Here is a 14,567-nt window from a genome sequence, read left to right as displayed (position 1 = left end):
GGACCTTACAAACAGCACAGCTCCCAGTTTATTTGGGTTTGCCCCTGCTGAGGAAGGGAGCATCACTGCCTGATGAGTGGAAGGTACCCAGTGAGCTGAGGATGCCCGTGCAGGATGGGACCCTCTGACCCTGGCCAGCATTGTGGGCTTCAGGTCAGCAGCAAGAGGCATTTCAAGTCCACTCAGGACAGCACATCCCAGTGGCCCATCCCCTTTGTCAGCTGCCTGCATCCCCTCACATGGAGACTGTATTTGTTTTAAAAGAGACGTTTGATTTTGTTTTTCCCTCTCATCCTGTGCCCTGAGAGTCAATTTTAACTCTTTTTTTCTAATTTCCCATCTTTCTAATTAAATCCTTGGGGTATTAAATAAGAAACCTCAAGTGAAGCCGTTTAAATTCTGATCCTGGTTTTAAGCCAAGCCACGTACACCCAAGAATTCACCTTAGAGCCGTGTTTTTAATGCCTAGCCTCAGAAAGATGAACTACTAACTTAATCTACCCTGGCCTCATTTAATAGAGCTAAGAGATCAGGCTTTGCAAGCTTAATTCTCAGCTTTCTTTCATACAAAAAAATCAATATAGAACAAAATGCCCTTGTAGCTAAAATTAATCCTGTGAAACATGCCTGGAGCAAGGCCCAGCAGAAGAGGATGCAATGATGAGCTGGTGCTGCCTTTCTGAGGAATGGGACATGGGTCAGCATTCATTTCCCCTGCTGTATATTGCCACATACAGCTATCATTCCAGGCGTGCCCTGTGGATCACTGCACGGGTATTTCTTTGACAGGCAGAAGAAGAAGGAAACTGTAGAGAAGAAGGAAACTTCTTCTCAGGGACAGAGCTGCTGAGGGTATGGGCAATGCAGATGCTCAGGAAAGGTTGAAAACACTTTCAAGCCATGCTGTAATTGCACTGGTGAGTGAAAATGGTGCTCCATCAGGTTTTATTCCTTGCTGCAGGTGTTAATGGTGGATATAATCTAATTGGATTAAATGCTGTGTGCGTACACCAGGTGCGTCTCAGAAAGGGCAATAGCTGCTTTTGTAAAATGGGACCAGACTTCTTTTACCAGCATGAATCAGTCTTCTCCATACCCTCTCTCTTATTCTCCATTTCCTTCCAGAATTAATTTCTTCTTGTTCAGTCACTGTTTTGCTTATGCCAAAAAAGTTAAGTCATACAGAAAGACTACTCACAGCCTGTCGTGCCTCTGAAAAAGCAGGATTTTCCAGCAATGTGCTGCAGGATGTCCATCTTACTGATGGGAAGGTGGAAGCTGCTGAAACAGGACAAAGATGGGAGTACTGCTTCAAGAGCTCTTTGCACTGAGGAGCCTGGCAGGGGTGACGGGCCAAGGAGCCCAGTGTGGAGCAATGCTTGGCAATGTGCATCATAATTACAGCCCTGGCTGCCAAATTCCCTGTCAGCTCTTGTGCTGTGTTAGAAGGGGTCCTCAAGAGCAAGGCATGCGAGCAAATATTGCACTCAGCTAATGTGAGCTGTAGAAACCCTTTCTGTGTGCAAAGCCAGGAGTTCATTGTTAGCCTAATCGAGGTCTCAGCACAGTTAGCAAAGTGATATTGTTGGTCTCAGTGATGCAGGGGAATTGTGCAAGTGCCACAGCTCATCCTCAGTAACAACAGAGTTCAAAATGTTGTAGTCAGAATCCCTGCATCTCTGGGATCATCCTCTGGGTTCCCAGATCTTTAGAGAGACAGAGCAGGTGTGCCTGTGTGTTTTTGGGGGCTGGGGGTTGTGACTGGCAAGTAATCTGTGTTCCAGGATTTCTGAAGGCCGGGAGCATTATGTTGATTTTGGGAGTTTCTCCCACTTTTGGTCTCTTCTATGTATTTGGTAATGCTGCCTGCATGCCTACTGTATTTATTTACTTGCTCATTCCTCATTTGTTGGCAGGTCTACCTTATGTCCACATTTGTGGTATGTGGTCCATTTTACACACTGGGTAGTTGTCCTTTGTTCTCTGTAAATCCTGTTCTACTCAGTTCTCAGGGTGGCTATCTCCTAGTGACCAGTAGCTGAGCACTGGTGAGTGGTGATTTTTAGCCCTGGCACCTCCTGGTGCCATTCTGTGCTGGCAGTGGTGTTTTTTGCCATCACCTTGTGATGCCACTTCTGGGGACCTTCAATATAACCCTGTTTGGTTTTTATTTCATCAGTCTTCAAACTCTTACTTCTCCATAATCCAACTCACATTTTATTTCTGCAGCCTGGTCACAGCTATATCTTTGATCTGGGGTGGTAGGTAATCACTAAAAGGGGAAGGAGTGTCCTTCCATTAGCAGACACACACTCACACAGAGCAGCCTTGTATCTGCTTAAATAGATTTCTTCAAGTTAAACCAGCAGCACTAGTGTGTTACCAAAATTTCTTTACAACAACAGTCTTCCTCTGTCATACCTCAGATGTGAGGAGCAAGGAGACAAATTTCAGCCAGCCCAAGGAACTTGTAGTATCTGCTTCAACCTGCTGCTACTGTTTTGGCTCTGCTGCTGTCGAAAGCCAAATTGCTTGAACAAAAAATCTGGGGGGAAAAGCCCCTCCCCTGTTCACTGCATGAATACCAAATGGGAAAGCTCAAGACTGCCTGCTTCAGAACTCTTTTGAAATGGATCCATGTGGACTGAAAGTCAGGATGTGCAAAGCACCAGTGCTTGTGAGATGCTTCTCTACAGAAAAGCACTCAGATATCACTAAACAGTCTGCTGAAGGCCTTTGATTCAGTAGAATGCTGTTTCTTCTTAAGGGTAGGATTAAATTCTGCTCAACACCATTTTACAGCTATCCAGTCCCATAGTGGCAATCAGAAGAAACCCCAAAAGATGCTCTTAGTGGTTTGTGTTCCTTACAGGTGTGGGAAGACTTGTAGTGGGGCAGCTCCTTCTGGCAAATCCTCACCCCTTCAGTAATCCATTCTGCCCTCCACACCCAGCAGCTCCTGGCAGCTTTTGCTCAAATGTTTGCAAGGGCTTTTTAGGCTCTGATGACAATTCTGTGGCACCTGGGAGTGAACACCACAGATATGGACCCACCACTTCCTCCCACCCAAACTGTACTGCCATTTTAAAGAAATGTCACGGAGAATCAGCACAGCTCCCCCAGTCTGTCTGCACATGCCCTTTTTTAAATTAAAAAGGGAAATTTTAGGGAAGGGAAAACTGTTCTCTCTCTTGGATCTGTATGAAATGTTCTTCATTGAACTTTGAATGTTGGAATTTTTTTTTCAGCAAAGAACACCTTGAAGTTTTTGAAGTAATATTACTTAGGATAATTTATAAGTGGCTATTCAGATAAATAATGGACCCCACTTTCCAAGAGCAGCTGAAAGTTCATATTTTACATTGCCTCCATGACCTTGTAGAGAGCTGTATATATTCAGATTAGTTCAGAGTATTTTTGTGTAGCATTAGAGAAAGCGACCTCAAGTCATGTCTGTCTGGTCTAATAAAAGAAATAATTTTCAAGACAAACTAAGTCAAAATTTAAATTAAGCTAACTCCTGTGGTATAGTGATTTTTAAAATCAACAGTCAGTGCATTTTTAGGATTTGCATGTAAGCATTGCCTGGATGGATGCCAGGCTTCTTTTGCTGCAGGAATCAGGATAGCTCTGGCTGGTCTAAGAAAGATTTTCTTTCAGAGCTTTTAAACCCTCTGCAAAAAAATGGTCTTTAGACCAATTTGAAATTACGGTCTTGGTCAAACAAGGGTGTATAAGGAGACAGATGGACAAGAGAAGGAAAAAAGGAAATTCTGACATCATCCCACTGGCTTTTGGTCCCAAGCAGGTCTGGGATTTTCTTCCCCAGAGAACCAGAAGCCTGCACAGCAGAAGCAGCAGAGTGCTGAGGGCAGAGCAGGTTATTTGCTGGAACGGGAGCTCAGCTCCCTGCGGAGCAGCGGGTGGGCTGGGCAGGGCTGGGATGTGGGGCAGGGCAGGGCTGGGATGTGGGGCAGGGCTGGGATGTGGGGCAGAGCTGGGATGTGGGGCAGGGCTGGGATGTGGGGCAGGGCTGGGATGTGGGGCAGGGCTGGGATGTGGGGCAGGGCAGGGCTGGGATGTGGGGCAGGGCTGGGATGTGGGGAAGAGCTGGGATGTGGGGCAGAGCTGGGATGTGGGGCAGAGCAGGCACCCCGGGGCACCTGGTCAGGAAGGGGGACAGGACCTCCCAGTCTGTCAGCTGCCAGCACAAACTCCTCCTTGAAGTGTTGCCATTTCAGCAGAGGCAGCACACATTAAAAAATTAAAATAGCATTTCCTAGCACCTTTTCTCATAGCATGAAATGAGGAAGTGCCCATAGACTTTAAGGAATTGGGCTTTAGGCCTAAATTTTTCTAATTTCAACCATGGTAAAAAAAACATCCTCCTGTTTTTTGAATCTGTGGCATCACTTTGCTCACAGCTGCTGTTGAGCTCTGTTTTAGAGCTGTGAGTCTCCACAGTGGCACTGCAAGCCAGGAGGGGTTTTTACTTCAGTGGAACTTTCTCTGATGTGATGACATAGTCTGTTTTCTCTTTTGTGCTTCTTATCAAAAATGTATATACTTTATATATATATATGTAAGTACTGCCTTTGCCCCAAGAGTCAGAGGGGAATAATATTTTCTGTGTGTTGTTTACTTTTACACAGTTAGCAAAACAATGTTCACATCTATGCTTTTAACTCTGCTAATGAAGCTATTAGAATGTCAAATAAAATGTCACCGTGACTATGCCTAATTAGCATTACAAATTCGGTTGAAGGGATAAATGACCAGATCCTTCAGGGTGCAAGTCAGCCCAGCTCCAGGCACTTGTGCTCCCAAGATTTACAAGGATGGGTCTGCAGACTGATGAAATGGAGGCTGGGAAATTGCTGCATTAATGAAATGCAAACCGTGTTTCAGCTGCTAAATGAACCTGCTCTCTCAGGTGTCTCAGGCAATGGGAAAAACCTGTAAAAACTGCTCTGGTTGGGACACAAAAAGCAAATCAGTAGTTACAGTCTCTGCTGATGGGCAGGAGAAGAGACACATCAGACCGTGTACAGCTTAATGTTCCATGAATGGCTTGGTCCAGAGCCCGCTGAAAGTCAGTGGAAAGACTGCCAGGATCTGATCCAAAGGCAGTTAGTCAGAAATTAAGGATTCAAGGCCTGTTCTATACCGAGTAAACAGTGAAGTCAGGTGGTCGTGGCTAGTTTATAAAGCAGGAGTTAGTGACGTCCAATAAAAAATTAAGGACTCGTGGACACAGAAGATGTTTCTGCTAACGGCACTGTGTAAACACATCACTAAAAACAGATAGCAATTAGCATTATTCAAATAAAGTTAAATTGTCTATTTGTGTAGTTTGAAGAAAAACTGGTGTAGATCACCAGTCTTCAATGGCAGCTTAAAGTCAAACTTAAAGACGTTTAAACTGAATTCCCATGTTAGTTTTGTCATTTTAACTGAAATAGTTGAACTGTGCTAATTTCAAAGGGAGGTAAAGAAACAGTTCGCCCAAGAACTTTAATAAGGGTGGAGCAGAGTTCAATACACAGATGAAATCTCATAAATCTCTGTTCTGTTATTACCACAAAGTTGTACACATATAAATTATCATTTCAGTTGTCAGAAACCTTCTCTGTGAAATTACACTGTCTCAGCAATTACCACGGAATGATTTCATAAATAATTTGTAGAAGTTCTTCATTAAAAAGCAGTAATTGTTGACTTTGAAGAGAGACAAATCAACAAGAGATATGTAAAAGTATAAAGAACACTGTAATATCAAAGGCTCTCTACTGAAATGTGGCTTCTGTGTATTTTTCTTCAACTGCAACCTACATACAAATGGCAAATAAACCTTTCAAAATATAATTAAGAAGGCATTAAATCCAAACATCTCCAAAGAAGCATTCCCTTCCCTCAGTCCCAGTACAAAGGAAACATTGATTACTCTTCCTCCCAACACCTACAGGGGTGTTCTCACGCTGTGCAGAGACAATTAGCTGAAACCTTAGCAGAAGTAATGCCTGGTGACTAAATTTTATGTACGCTCTTGTATCAGAAAAATTCTGAAGACAGGTTTGTAGTCCAATACTCCTAGTAGAGAAAAGACTGCTGCTTTTCCAGGGCTGAATGTTTATCTTTCAGGCATCTTAGCAGGGAATTTAGCAGCTAATAAATCACAGTGATGATAAGTGCTTTTGCCAGTGCATCTGTGGGCTCCTGAAGGTGATGGCTGAAGCACAGATGGTCTCACTCTGAGGAGCCCTTCTACACGCAGGCTCAGTGCAAGCCAGGTTATCCCAAATAACACCCCTGTTCAGGCAGGAAGAGTGTCTCAGCATGGGAATGGGCTGCTGGACCGTGCTGACACATCCAGCAGTGCTGGAGCTCCTGAGGACTGAGGCTGTGGTTCTGTAGGACAGTCCTGCCCTGCTCTGAGAGCTCCCAGTCAGGTGGAAACTGCCTTCACCTGCGATGCTGAGTTAAATTGAGAAAAATTGCCATTTTTCTGGCCCTGTGGCAGAGTTTCACTTTTCTCTGACTGTGTGTGCTTGGGGGGGCCCAGGGTAATGCCCAGTGATTTTTGGGTGTGGGTTTTCATCAGTTCAGAGTGTTCTAGTACAGGAGGAATGGTTCTGTAGAGGAGCAGAAGCAGTTTTGCATTTGTGAAACTGCCTATGTGCACTGGGTTTGGCATGAGGACACAGAGATCTTCAAAGAGCTGAACCTGCTGGGTGAGGTGGAGGGACAGTGCTCACGCAGTCTCATCCCTACTGGGATATTCTGGATACTCTTACTCCCCAGATGTGCTGGGAGCCTAATAGTCAGTGCAGGGTATGAAGGTGCCAACACCAGACCCAGGACAGGGTAAGCTGTACAAAAGCTCCAGTTTGTTTTCTGTTTCCTGGGCTGTTTGATGCAGTAGTATGGACACAGCTGTTACTACAAACATCTGTCGCTCTCTGGTTGTTTCTCTGCACCCGGTAGATTTCTTTGGTTGATCCCTGTGCCCATCCCATGATAGCCATAGTACTGTGCTTGAGATGTTATCCTTCAGAAATACAGAAGGTGTTTGCTGCTCCCTGCACAGGTATGGTCAGGTTGTGTGCTGTCCTTTGCATGTGCACAGAGGGTGTTCTGTGTATACTGAAAAACATTTCTTCTCACTGGCATTAACACACGAATTAACTAAAGCTTGCAGAGTTGCAGAGTTTGGCTGATGGGAGGTGAATCATTGTTCTCCCTAATCTTGGACAATATTTCTACTTCTCCCTAATCTTGGACAAAGAGGACAGGGCAAATCCTTTCTACTCCCATCTATTTGCAGTGGGACACACTGGAGTAAATTTACCTGAATAGCTCATAACCTCAGAAAAAAAGTTTGTTGTGATTCAGTTTGCAGGGACTATTTATTCAAACCAGCTTCCCAAGCCTAGTATGCACAGTGCTTTATTTCCCTCTTAAACTTATCATGGGTTTTAATTAGTAGGCAATGCTTTCCAACTCAGAACTCAGAAATTCTGCACAGGTGAGCTCCTTGTCCTTTATCAAAGAATCATCCCTCTTGTGCCTTGCTGGCAGTACATGATGTGCATTGATTGTGGACAGTGTTCTGTTTAATAAGCTTGTTCTTGTGACTTGGTGAAAAAAAAAAAAAAAAAAAAAAGGGCCACAGGTACCAAACCCAAGAGATAACAAAAAGAACTGAGAACATCTTCAATTACAGCATTCTTTTTATCAAGCTCTGAATTTAAACTATCTGGAAAACAAATGATGAGTTCATGTAGCTGCAAATTAGCACAATGAGGGCTTGCTGCTTATAACCAATACATAGCTCTTCAGGGTTTGGGGTGTTTTTTTATGATTTCACCCCTTACATCATTGTTGGAGACCCCAGGGTTTTATTTAATAAAACTAGGGTAAATTGACTCATTATCGTATTATTCTGAATTCAGAATGATGTTTCTAAAATCCATAGAAACTGGAGCCTGTTATTATCAGTAAAGTACTTTTAAAACCAAAATTACATTTTTTATTCTCTTTGAAAAGGTTTGGTCCCTCACATAAATGCACATTAACTACTGAGGACATGAGAGAAGGATGAACAGACCTAAAGTGTTTAGTAACATAATGGATAAAAAGATAATATCCAGGTACGTGTGTAGGGTAATAAACAGTTTGAGTGGACATGAATACAGGCAAATGCTGACATAAAGTCACAACAAAGATCTCACAGACCAAAAGGTGCACTGGAACAGACGTGACATTTTTTGGACAGTCTCATGGCTGGAATTGAATGCCAGTGTAAAGTGATACAACTTCTTTAGGAAAGCTACAGTGAAGTTTGTCAAGTTCTCAACTAAAAAGCAAAAGTTGGAGTAATATATAATAGGCTAGCTGAAAGCCTGATAAAAACATTTTTTTGTAGGGCAGAGGATTATTTCATAGCAAATTCCAGAAGATGCTTGGATTTTTAACTTTTTTTCTTTCTTATTAAAACTGCAAATAAAAAATATTTTTAAGACCAGGAACAAGAGAGGAATGAGAGTAAAAGAATGATAAAATAATAAGAACTACTCACCTTAAAAGAACAGTGGAGTTGGCTTCAAATCCTCCTTCCTTTTCTGGAAAAGATAAGCCAAGGACAGTGGTTTTGGGAAACATAATGGATCAAGTTCCATAATAGCATCAATGACATGGAAAAAATGAGTATGAAATGTTTATTTATCAAATGTTTTCCAGCTCAGAAATCAGAGTCTGCATATCTTAGCCTCTTGTGCATTGAGTAACTTGTCCTTTGTTGTTGGCAGTACATGATGTGCCTTGGTGGTAGACTATGATCCATTTTATTAGGTTACTCATTTGTCCGTAAAAAATCCCCTCAACTACACAAACACAAAAAAAGAGCTATAATCAAAGAACTGAGGTGTTTTCCTTACTTTTTTTTATTGTTTACCAATGAACCTTTCAACATCCATTTGTAAATGGGTCAGTAAATGGGCTGAACTTGAGCAGTAAGGAAATACCTTCTCATATCCCTGTTAGGGGTGCAGGGACATCTTTGCTTGAGAATGCTTTGAAATCCAAAAGGACAGGTGGGTAGAAAGAAAAACATATTCTCAGAAACAGGCTCATTAATGACTGCTGCAGTTGAGTCAAACTAGCAGAGGAAGCCCATGAATCACAGTCCATTTAAGCTGAGTGTGTGTAAATTTTCCTGTTGCTCACACAGTTCTGTTAATTGGCAGGTGGTTACTTTGAACCAAAGGAGAGTATAAAAATTAGTCAGACTCATTAGCTTGTGTCCAGCATATTTCTGATCATTGTCTTTCATTTTTATAACCACAGAACCCCCTTCACCTGCAGATGAGCTTAGAAAACTCGCTGAGTTCCGATGCCGATGTCACTTTCTCGATCCTCGCGATGAACAACTGGTACAATTTCAGCCTGATGCTGTGCCAGGAGGAGTGGAACATCACAGATTTTCTCTTCCTCACACAACAGAGCTCCAAGTTCCACCTGGGGTCCATTATAAACATCACAGCAAACCTCACTTCAACCAGTGACCTTCTGAACTACTTGCAGTTTTACCTGGAGAGCATCAAAGACACGACGTCGACCATGGTGATGTTTGGGTGTGACATGGAGAAAACGCGGAGGATTTTTGAGATAACCACGCAGTTTGGTGTGATGCCTCCCGAGCTGCACTGGATTATTGGGGATTCACAGAATGTGGAAGAGCTGAGGACAGAAGGTCTGCCCCTCGGTCTCATTGCTCACGGCAAGACAACTCAGTCGGTCTTTGAGCACTACGTGCAGGATGCCATGGAGCTGGTGGCCAGGGCTGTGGCAGCAGCCACCATGATCCAGCCTGAACTGGCTCTCATTCCAAGTACGATGAACTGCATGGACACAGAAGAGAGGAATATCACTTCAGGCCAGTATTTGTCAAAGTAAGTTTTGCCCTTTATTTTTCCCCCTTAGGTAATATTTGCTGTATTGCAAGAAAAATGATTTTCCTCTCCCTCCCACCATTCTCTGTGGGTTAGCTATCATGCTGCTTACCCTCCCTCCTAAAAACGTTTGTTTCAGTATTTTCTCTTGCTTCTTTACTTATGGGCAGATAATGAAATTTTAACTTTACCACAGTGGGAGAGAAGCCAGAACTTCAAGACTCTGGTAGAAGAAGACACTATTCCACAGAAGCAGAGGTGACATAGTAAAAATAGGCTAGGTTACAGACCGTGCTCTTGTATTTATATTTATTTATGTAAGGTGGGCTACTGTCAAATTCTCTGAGATTCTGAGTGTACAAAACACAGAATGTTTGCACAGTCTAAGCCTCAGACAATATAAAGATGTGTAGTACCCCTTGATGTTATGCTTCCATGGAGAAGAGGGGAAAAAGATGCATCTTCGTCTCCTCAGAGGGTTTCTTCTAGTGAGAGCACTCAAAAGTACAAAGTGCTGTCTCTGCTGCATGTCACTATATAGAAGCTATTCCCAAAAACTACTTGTGTGTAGTTTTCTAAACTACCGTTTAGAAATATACAGTTTTAACTTATGAGTGGGAAACTTGCATGGTTCTTTTCAAAAACAAGCAAAAATGTCTTGGCTAACTACATTAATTCATCACTTAATCTACATCCAGCAGCTGTTGCATGTTTTTCCCCCATTACATCTGGTTTTCAACTGAAAGATTTTGTTGGACAGAGTTAGGATAAAAAATCTTGAGGCTTTTTTTGAAAAACAATTTTTTCTTAGATATGTCTGCACAATACCGAATACATTATTAAGAGCACTGCTCAAAACACAACCATTTGAGACCCCAACATTTCTTTAGTCCCCCTTTCCATTCAGAGTCAAAAACTCTCTGCTTCCAAAGAGTGGAAGAGGGATTGGGAAATAAACGCTCACAATACCCCGGTGACTTGTGATGTTTATTTTACCACATTATTCTGGATATTTTAACTGAAAAGTAAAAGTCAGCAGAAGCCTTCTTAGAGTAACGAGAGGACAGCAGTTTTATGAATAGGCTTTTTGAGGTTTGAAAAAGAGATTAAAAAAAAGAAAAACAAAAATAAAACACATGTATTCATGAAAAACAATTCATCATTGATGCTCTCTACAGAGAACCATTAGCTTTTGTTATATTTTGGGAGACAATATGCAATTTCACATCTGTGAAATTTCTTTTGCCTTCATATTGGTAAAGGTATTGTGGAAGTGAAGGAAAGAATTATATGCTAGCTTTGGTTTTTTTCCCTATACATTTCCTTGCAAACCCTGTTAAAGGGAAAATAACAGGTTAGAGAAATCCTTGTCCTAAGTCAGTGCAGTTGTTTTTGCAGAGTTTGAGTGAGACAGGTACCTGACAGCCAGAGCTGATGTGTTTGCGTCAGCAGCACAACTATTAACTCTGAGTGCTGCCATTAATTTCTCAGGTGTGACATGCTGATGAGTGGCTTCACTGTGACCAGCCTGGCCCATCTCACCAGGGTTTTCAGACGTTTTTAGCCCCCAAAGATGAAAATTTGGTCTGGTGCTTAACTGCTTTTTCCTAATGAGTGCATTTTTCTGTCTGAATGAACCCCTGTGTCTCGGTGGGAAGCCTTGTAGCTGCCGTGCATGGGGATGGAGAAGGGGATGAGGGAGAAGAAGCAGTGCCTTCACCTCGCCTCTCTGCAAAAGGTGGATGAACAGCAGCCCCACTCTCTGGCACAGCCAGAGCTGCTTCTGCCAGCACTGATCTCATACCTTGGCTGTGCAGACATCTAAGTGAACCCAGGAGCAGAAAAATGAGCTAGTGCATGGCAAAGCATGCTTGTATCTGCATGGATAGGGGTGTAGAAGTACAACCCCCTGAAGATTTTACTTGTAAGTCACTGTCCATTATTCCTCTTACAATGAGATTGATTCCCTCATCTATTCTTGCCTTGTTGATGGAATAAGGCATTAAAATTTCAAAGCCTCATCTTGTCTTATAGCTTTAATTAGTCTTAAGGCTTTAACTCAGCTTCTTGGGTAATTTCATCAAACTGCTATTTCATAGATCCATAAAATCACAGAATGGTTTGGGTTGGAAGGGACCTTAAACATCACATCATTCCCCCCCCTCCTCTGGGTAGGGACACCTTCCACTATCCCAGGTTGCTCCCAGCCTTGTCCAACGTGGTCTTGAGCACTTCCAGGGATGGGGCAGCCACAGCTGCTCTGGGCAACCAGTGCCAGGTCCTGACCACCCTCACAGGGAAGACCTTATTCCCAGTATCCCATCTAACCCTGCCCTCTGGCTGTCTGTAGCCATTTCCTCTTGTCCTATCAGTAAGAAGTCTCTCCAGCTCTGTTAGAGTCCCTTTAGGGACTGCAAGGCTAGTAAAGTTCTCCCCAGAACCTTCTCTTTTTCTCTGCCAATTCTAGTTCTTGTCTCCAGAAAGCTTCCCAAAAAGAGAGGTGGAATGACCCAACCATCAAGCTTGAGAGAAAATAATTTCTTAAATATACTACAAATACATTCTTAAATATACTACAAAGGTACTGCTGCTGGAGAGTGATAGGACTGCTAAAGGTCTAAGGAGTAGTTCTTGTAACAAAGCACATGAGAAACAAAGCTGAAATGAGCAAATGACACGCTTTGGACTGACTGCTCAAACTGAAGTGACTCTGATAAAGCTTTGATGCAGTTGTCATAGACTGTCAGTGTGAATGTCAGCTCCCATATATTGACACAGCATCAAGAAAATTCATTCAGCTGTCAGACTTGAGGATCTGGCCCTTCACCTTCTGCAATTTGTGCAGGCTGTCTTTCCATACAGATCTGTCAGTAGCCCTTCTGAAACAGTGCTGCTCGGATACTGCCAGCGTGTCTGTGCAGCACCCAGCACTTGTAATTCCCAAAGATTCACACTGGAGATTTCTAGCTGAAGAAGTGTAGTCAGAGCCTCTTACTTGTTTCCTGAAGTTATTGAGTAAAGGAGTTTTCACTTGAAGTTGCTGGCATGAGTTTCACTGGTGCTGCTCACAGTGCATGCAAATGCTCAGCAGCCGCAGCTGCTTGCGTATAAAACAACGTGTTCTCAAAATGCTTCTCCAGCATGGTTCCCATCATCTATTTTGACTCCTGTTCTGTCACTACAAAAAAATACAGAACATGCAAATCAGCTGCAAAGGTAAGCCGCTAACTCCATGAGGTGGTGAAGTTGTGCGTTCAAATGCTGCTAAATCTCTCTCAGGTACCCACTCCTAACAGAACCACAGGACAGGTCCAGAGGGCTCCTTCTGCCCTCCTGGGGGTGCTCACTTCTACTGTACAAGTCAGGGAACAGCATTAATGCCAGTGGTCTCCTTCCACCTTCAGAAAATCAATGTCATGCATTGTTCCATGGCTTCAGTTACTCCCAAAGCACCTGCTCTGCAGCATTCTCATGCCCAGATCATGCTCTATTAGCAACATGGAGCTAAATTCATGAGAACTTTGCAAGCTTATTCCACCTGAGGACTTGTCTCCCTCCGTTTTTGGCATTTTTGTGAACTGCTAAGTCTTTTGTGCGCATCTCCTAAAAAAATTTTCACGCAGGTCCATCTACACACGTGGAATGGTTTTACTGTTGCTGTCACAGTGATGGCTTCTGCCTGTATACCCAGCAAGGCTTGTAAAGAAGTTGCACAGTTTTTTACAGAGACTGAGGGAGATAAAGTAGAAGAGAGATAAAAACCAAACAAGTTTATGGGCACATAAACCTTCCTTTAGTGCTAAAGATTGCCTGCTCCCATAAACTTTGTCTTGATAGTGTTTACATACACAAACAGGGAAGTTATACCATCAGGTAGGAAGCACGGATTAGGAGGGAAGGAGTGGGCAAACTGTGGCAGATACCACTGGTTACTGGAGCTATGGTGTTCTTTAACACTGGACTAAATAGTAAAGGATTTAAAACATGAAAACTGCATTTATCGTTTATATACGTTTATATTTAGAAACACCTATCTGTGTTTTTAGACGTGATTTCCAGACCCAAGCTAGCACATGTACAGATCATCTGCTTTTGAGAGTATTGTCTGTGTCATCTTTCTCCAAACTCAACCTACTCAAAGGAGACTGCTCAAGAACTGTGAAGCTGCCTTGGAGAAGGCTACAGACACAACCACACGCAAAACTAAAGCATTTACTTTCCTAAATTTACCTTTGCAAAGGGCTAAAATTTATATGACCCTGAGACTTAACCAGTGCAGAGTTTTAACGGCTGAAACCCCATCAAAAATCATCAAAAGTCATCAGAACAAAGTCTAGAGACTGAACAGAAGTATGGACGTACACACACTTGCAATTGATTTATCATTTTCAAATCAATTGAAGGTTATTTTTTATCCTCTGTAACTATTGATAAACAGTTAACTCTACTTAAAAGTTTATGTCTTCCTTATTGAGGCTGGAATGACAGCCTTTATACTTCTTCCAACGCTTACTTTCATCCAATTCTCAGGATTAATGTGAAGTGCTATATTCTACCACGACAGCTGAGTAGTCTGCCTTCTGAATGCCTCTTACTGAAAAATAATGCACATGACTT

At 42.7% G+C, this 14,567-nt stretch overlaps 1 protein-coding gene across 1 annotated transcript in view; it reads left to right on the top strand.

The window, feature by feature from the left end:
• The window catches only part of GRIN3A (glutamate ionotropic receptor NMDA type subunit 3A), a gene marked incomplete at its 5' end in the record, with an annotated part of 68,451 nt that overhangs the window by 15,731 nt on the left and 38,153 nt on the right, over positions 1-14,567 (top strand). Inside the window, one exon of the mRNA XM_084225264.1 lies at positions 9,346-9,950. Coding sequence (XP_084081390.1) covers positions 9,346-9,950 — 605 coding nt within the window. The remainder of the gene's footprint in view (positions 1-9,345; positions 9,951-14,567) is intronic.

The sequence above is a fragment of the Fringilla coelebs genome (assembly GCF_963513975.1).
Source record: "Fringilla coelebs genome assembly, chromosome: Z".
Taxonomy (NCBI): Eukaryota; Metazoa; Chordata; class Aves; order Passeriformes; family Fringillidae; genus Fringilla; species Fringilla coelebs.
This window is presented reverse-complemented; position numbering and strand designations above follow the sequence as displayed.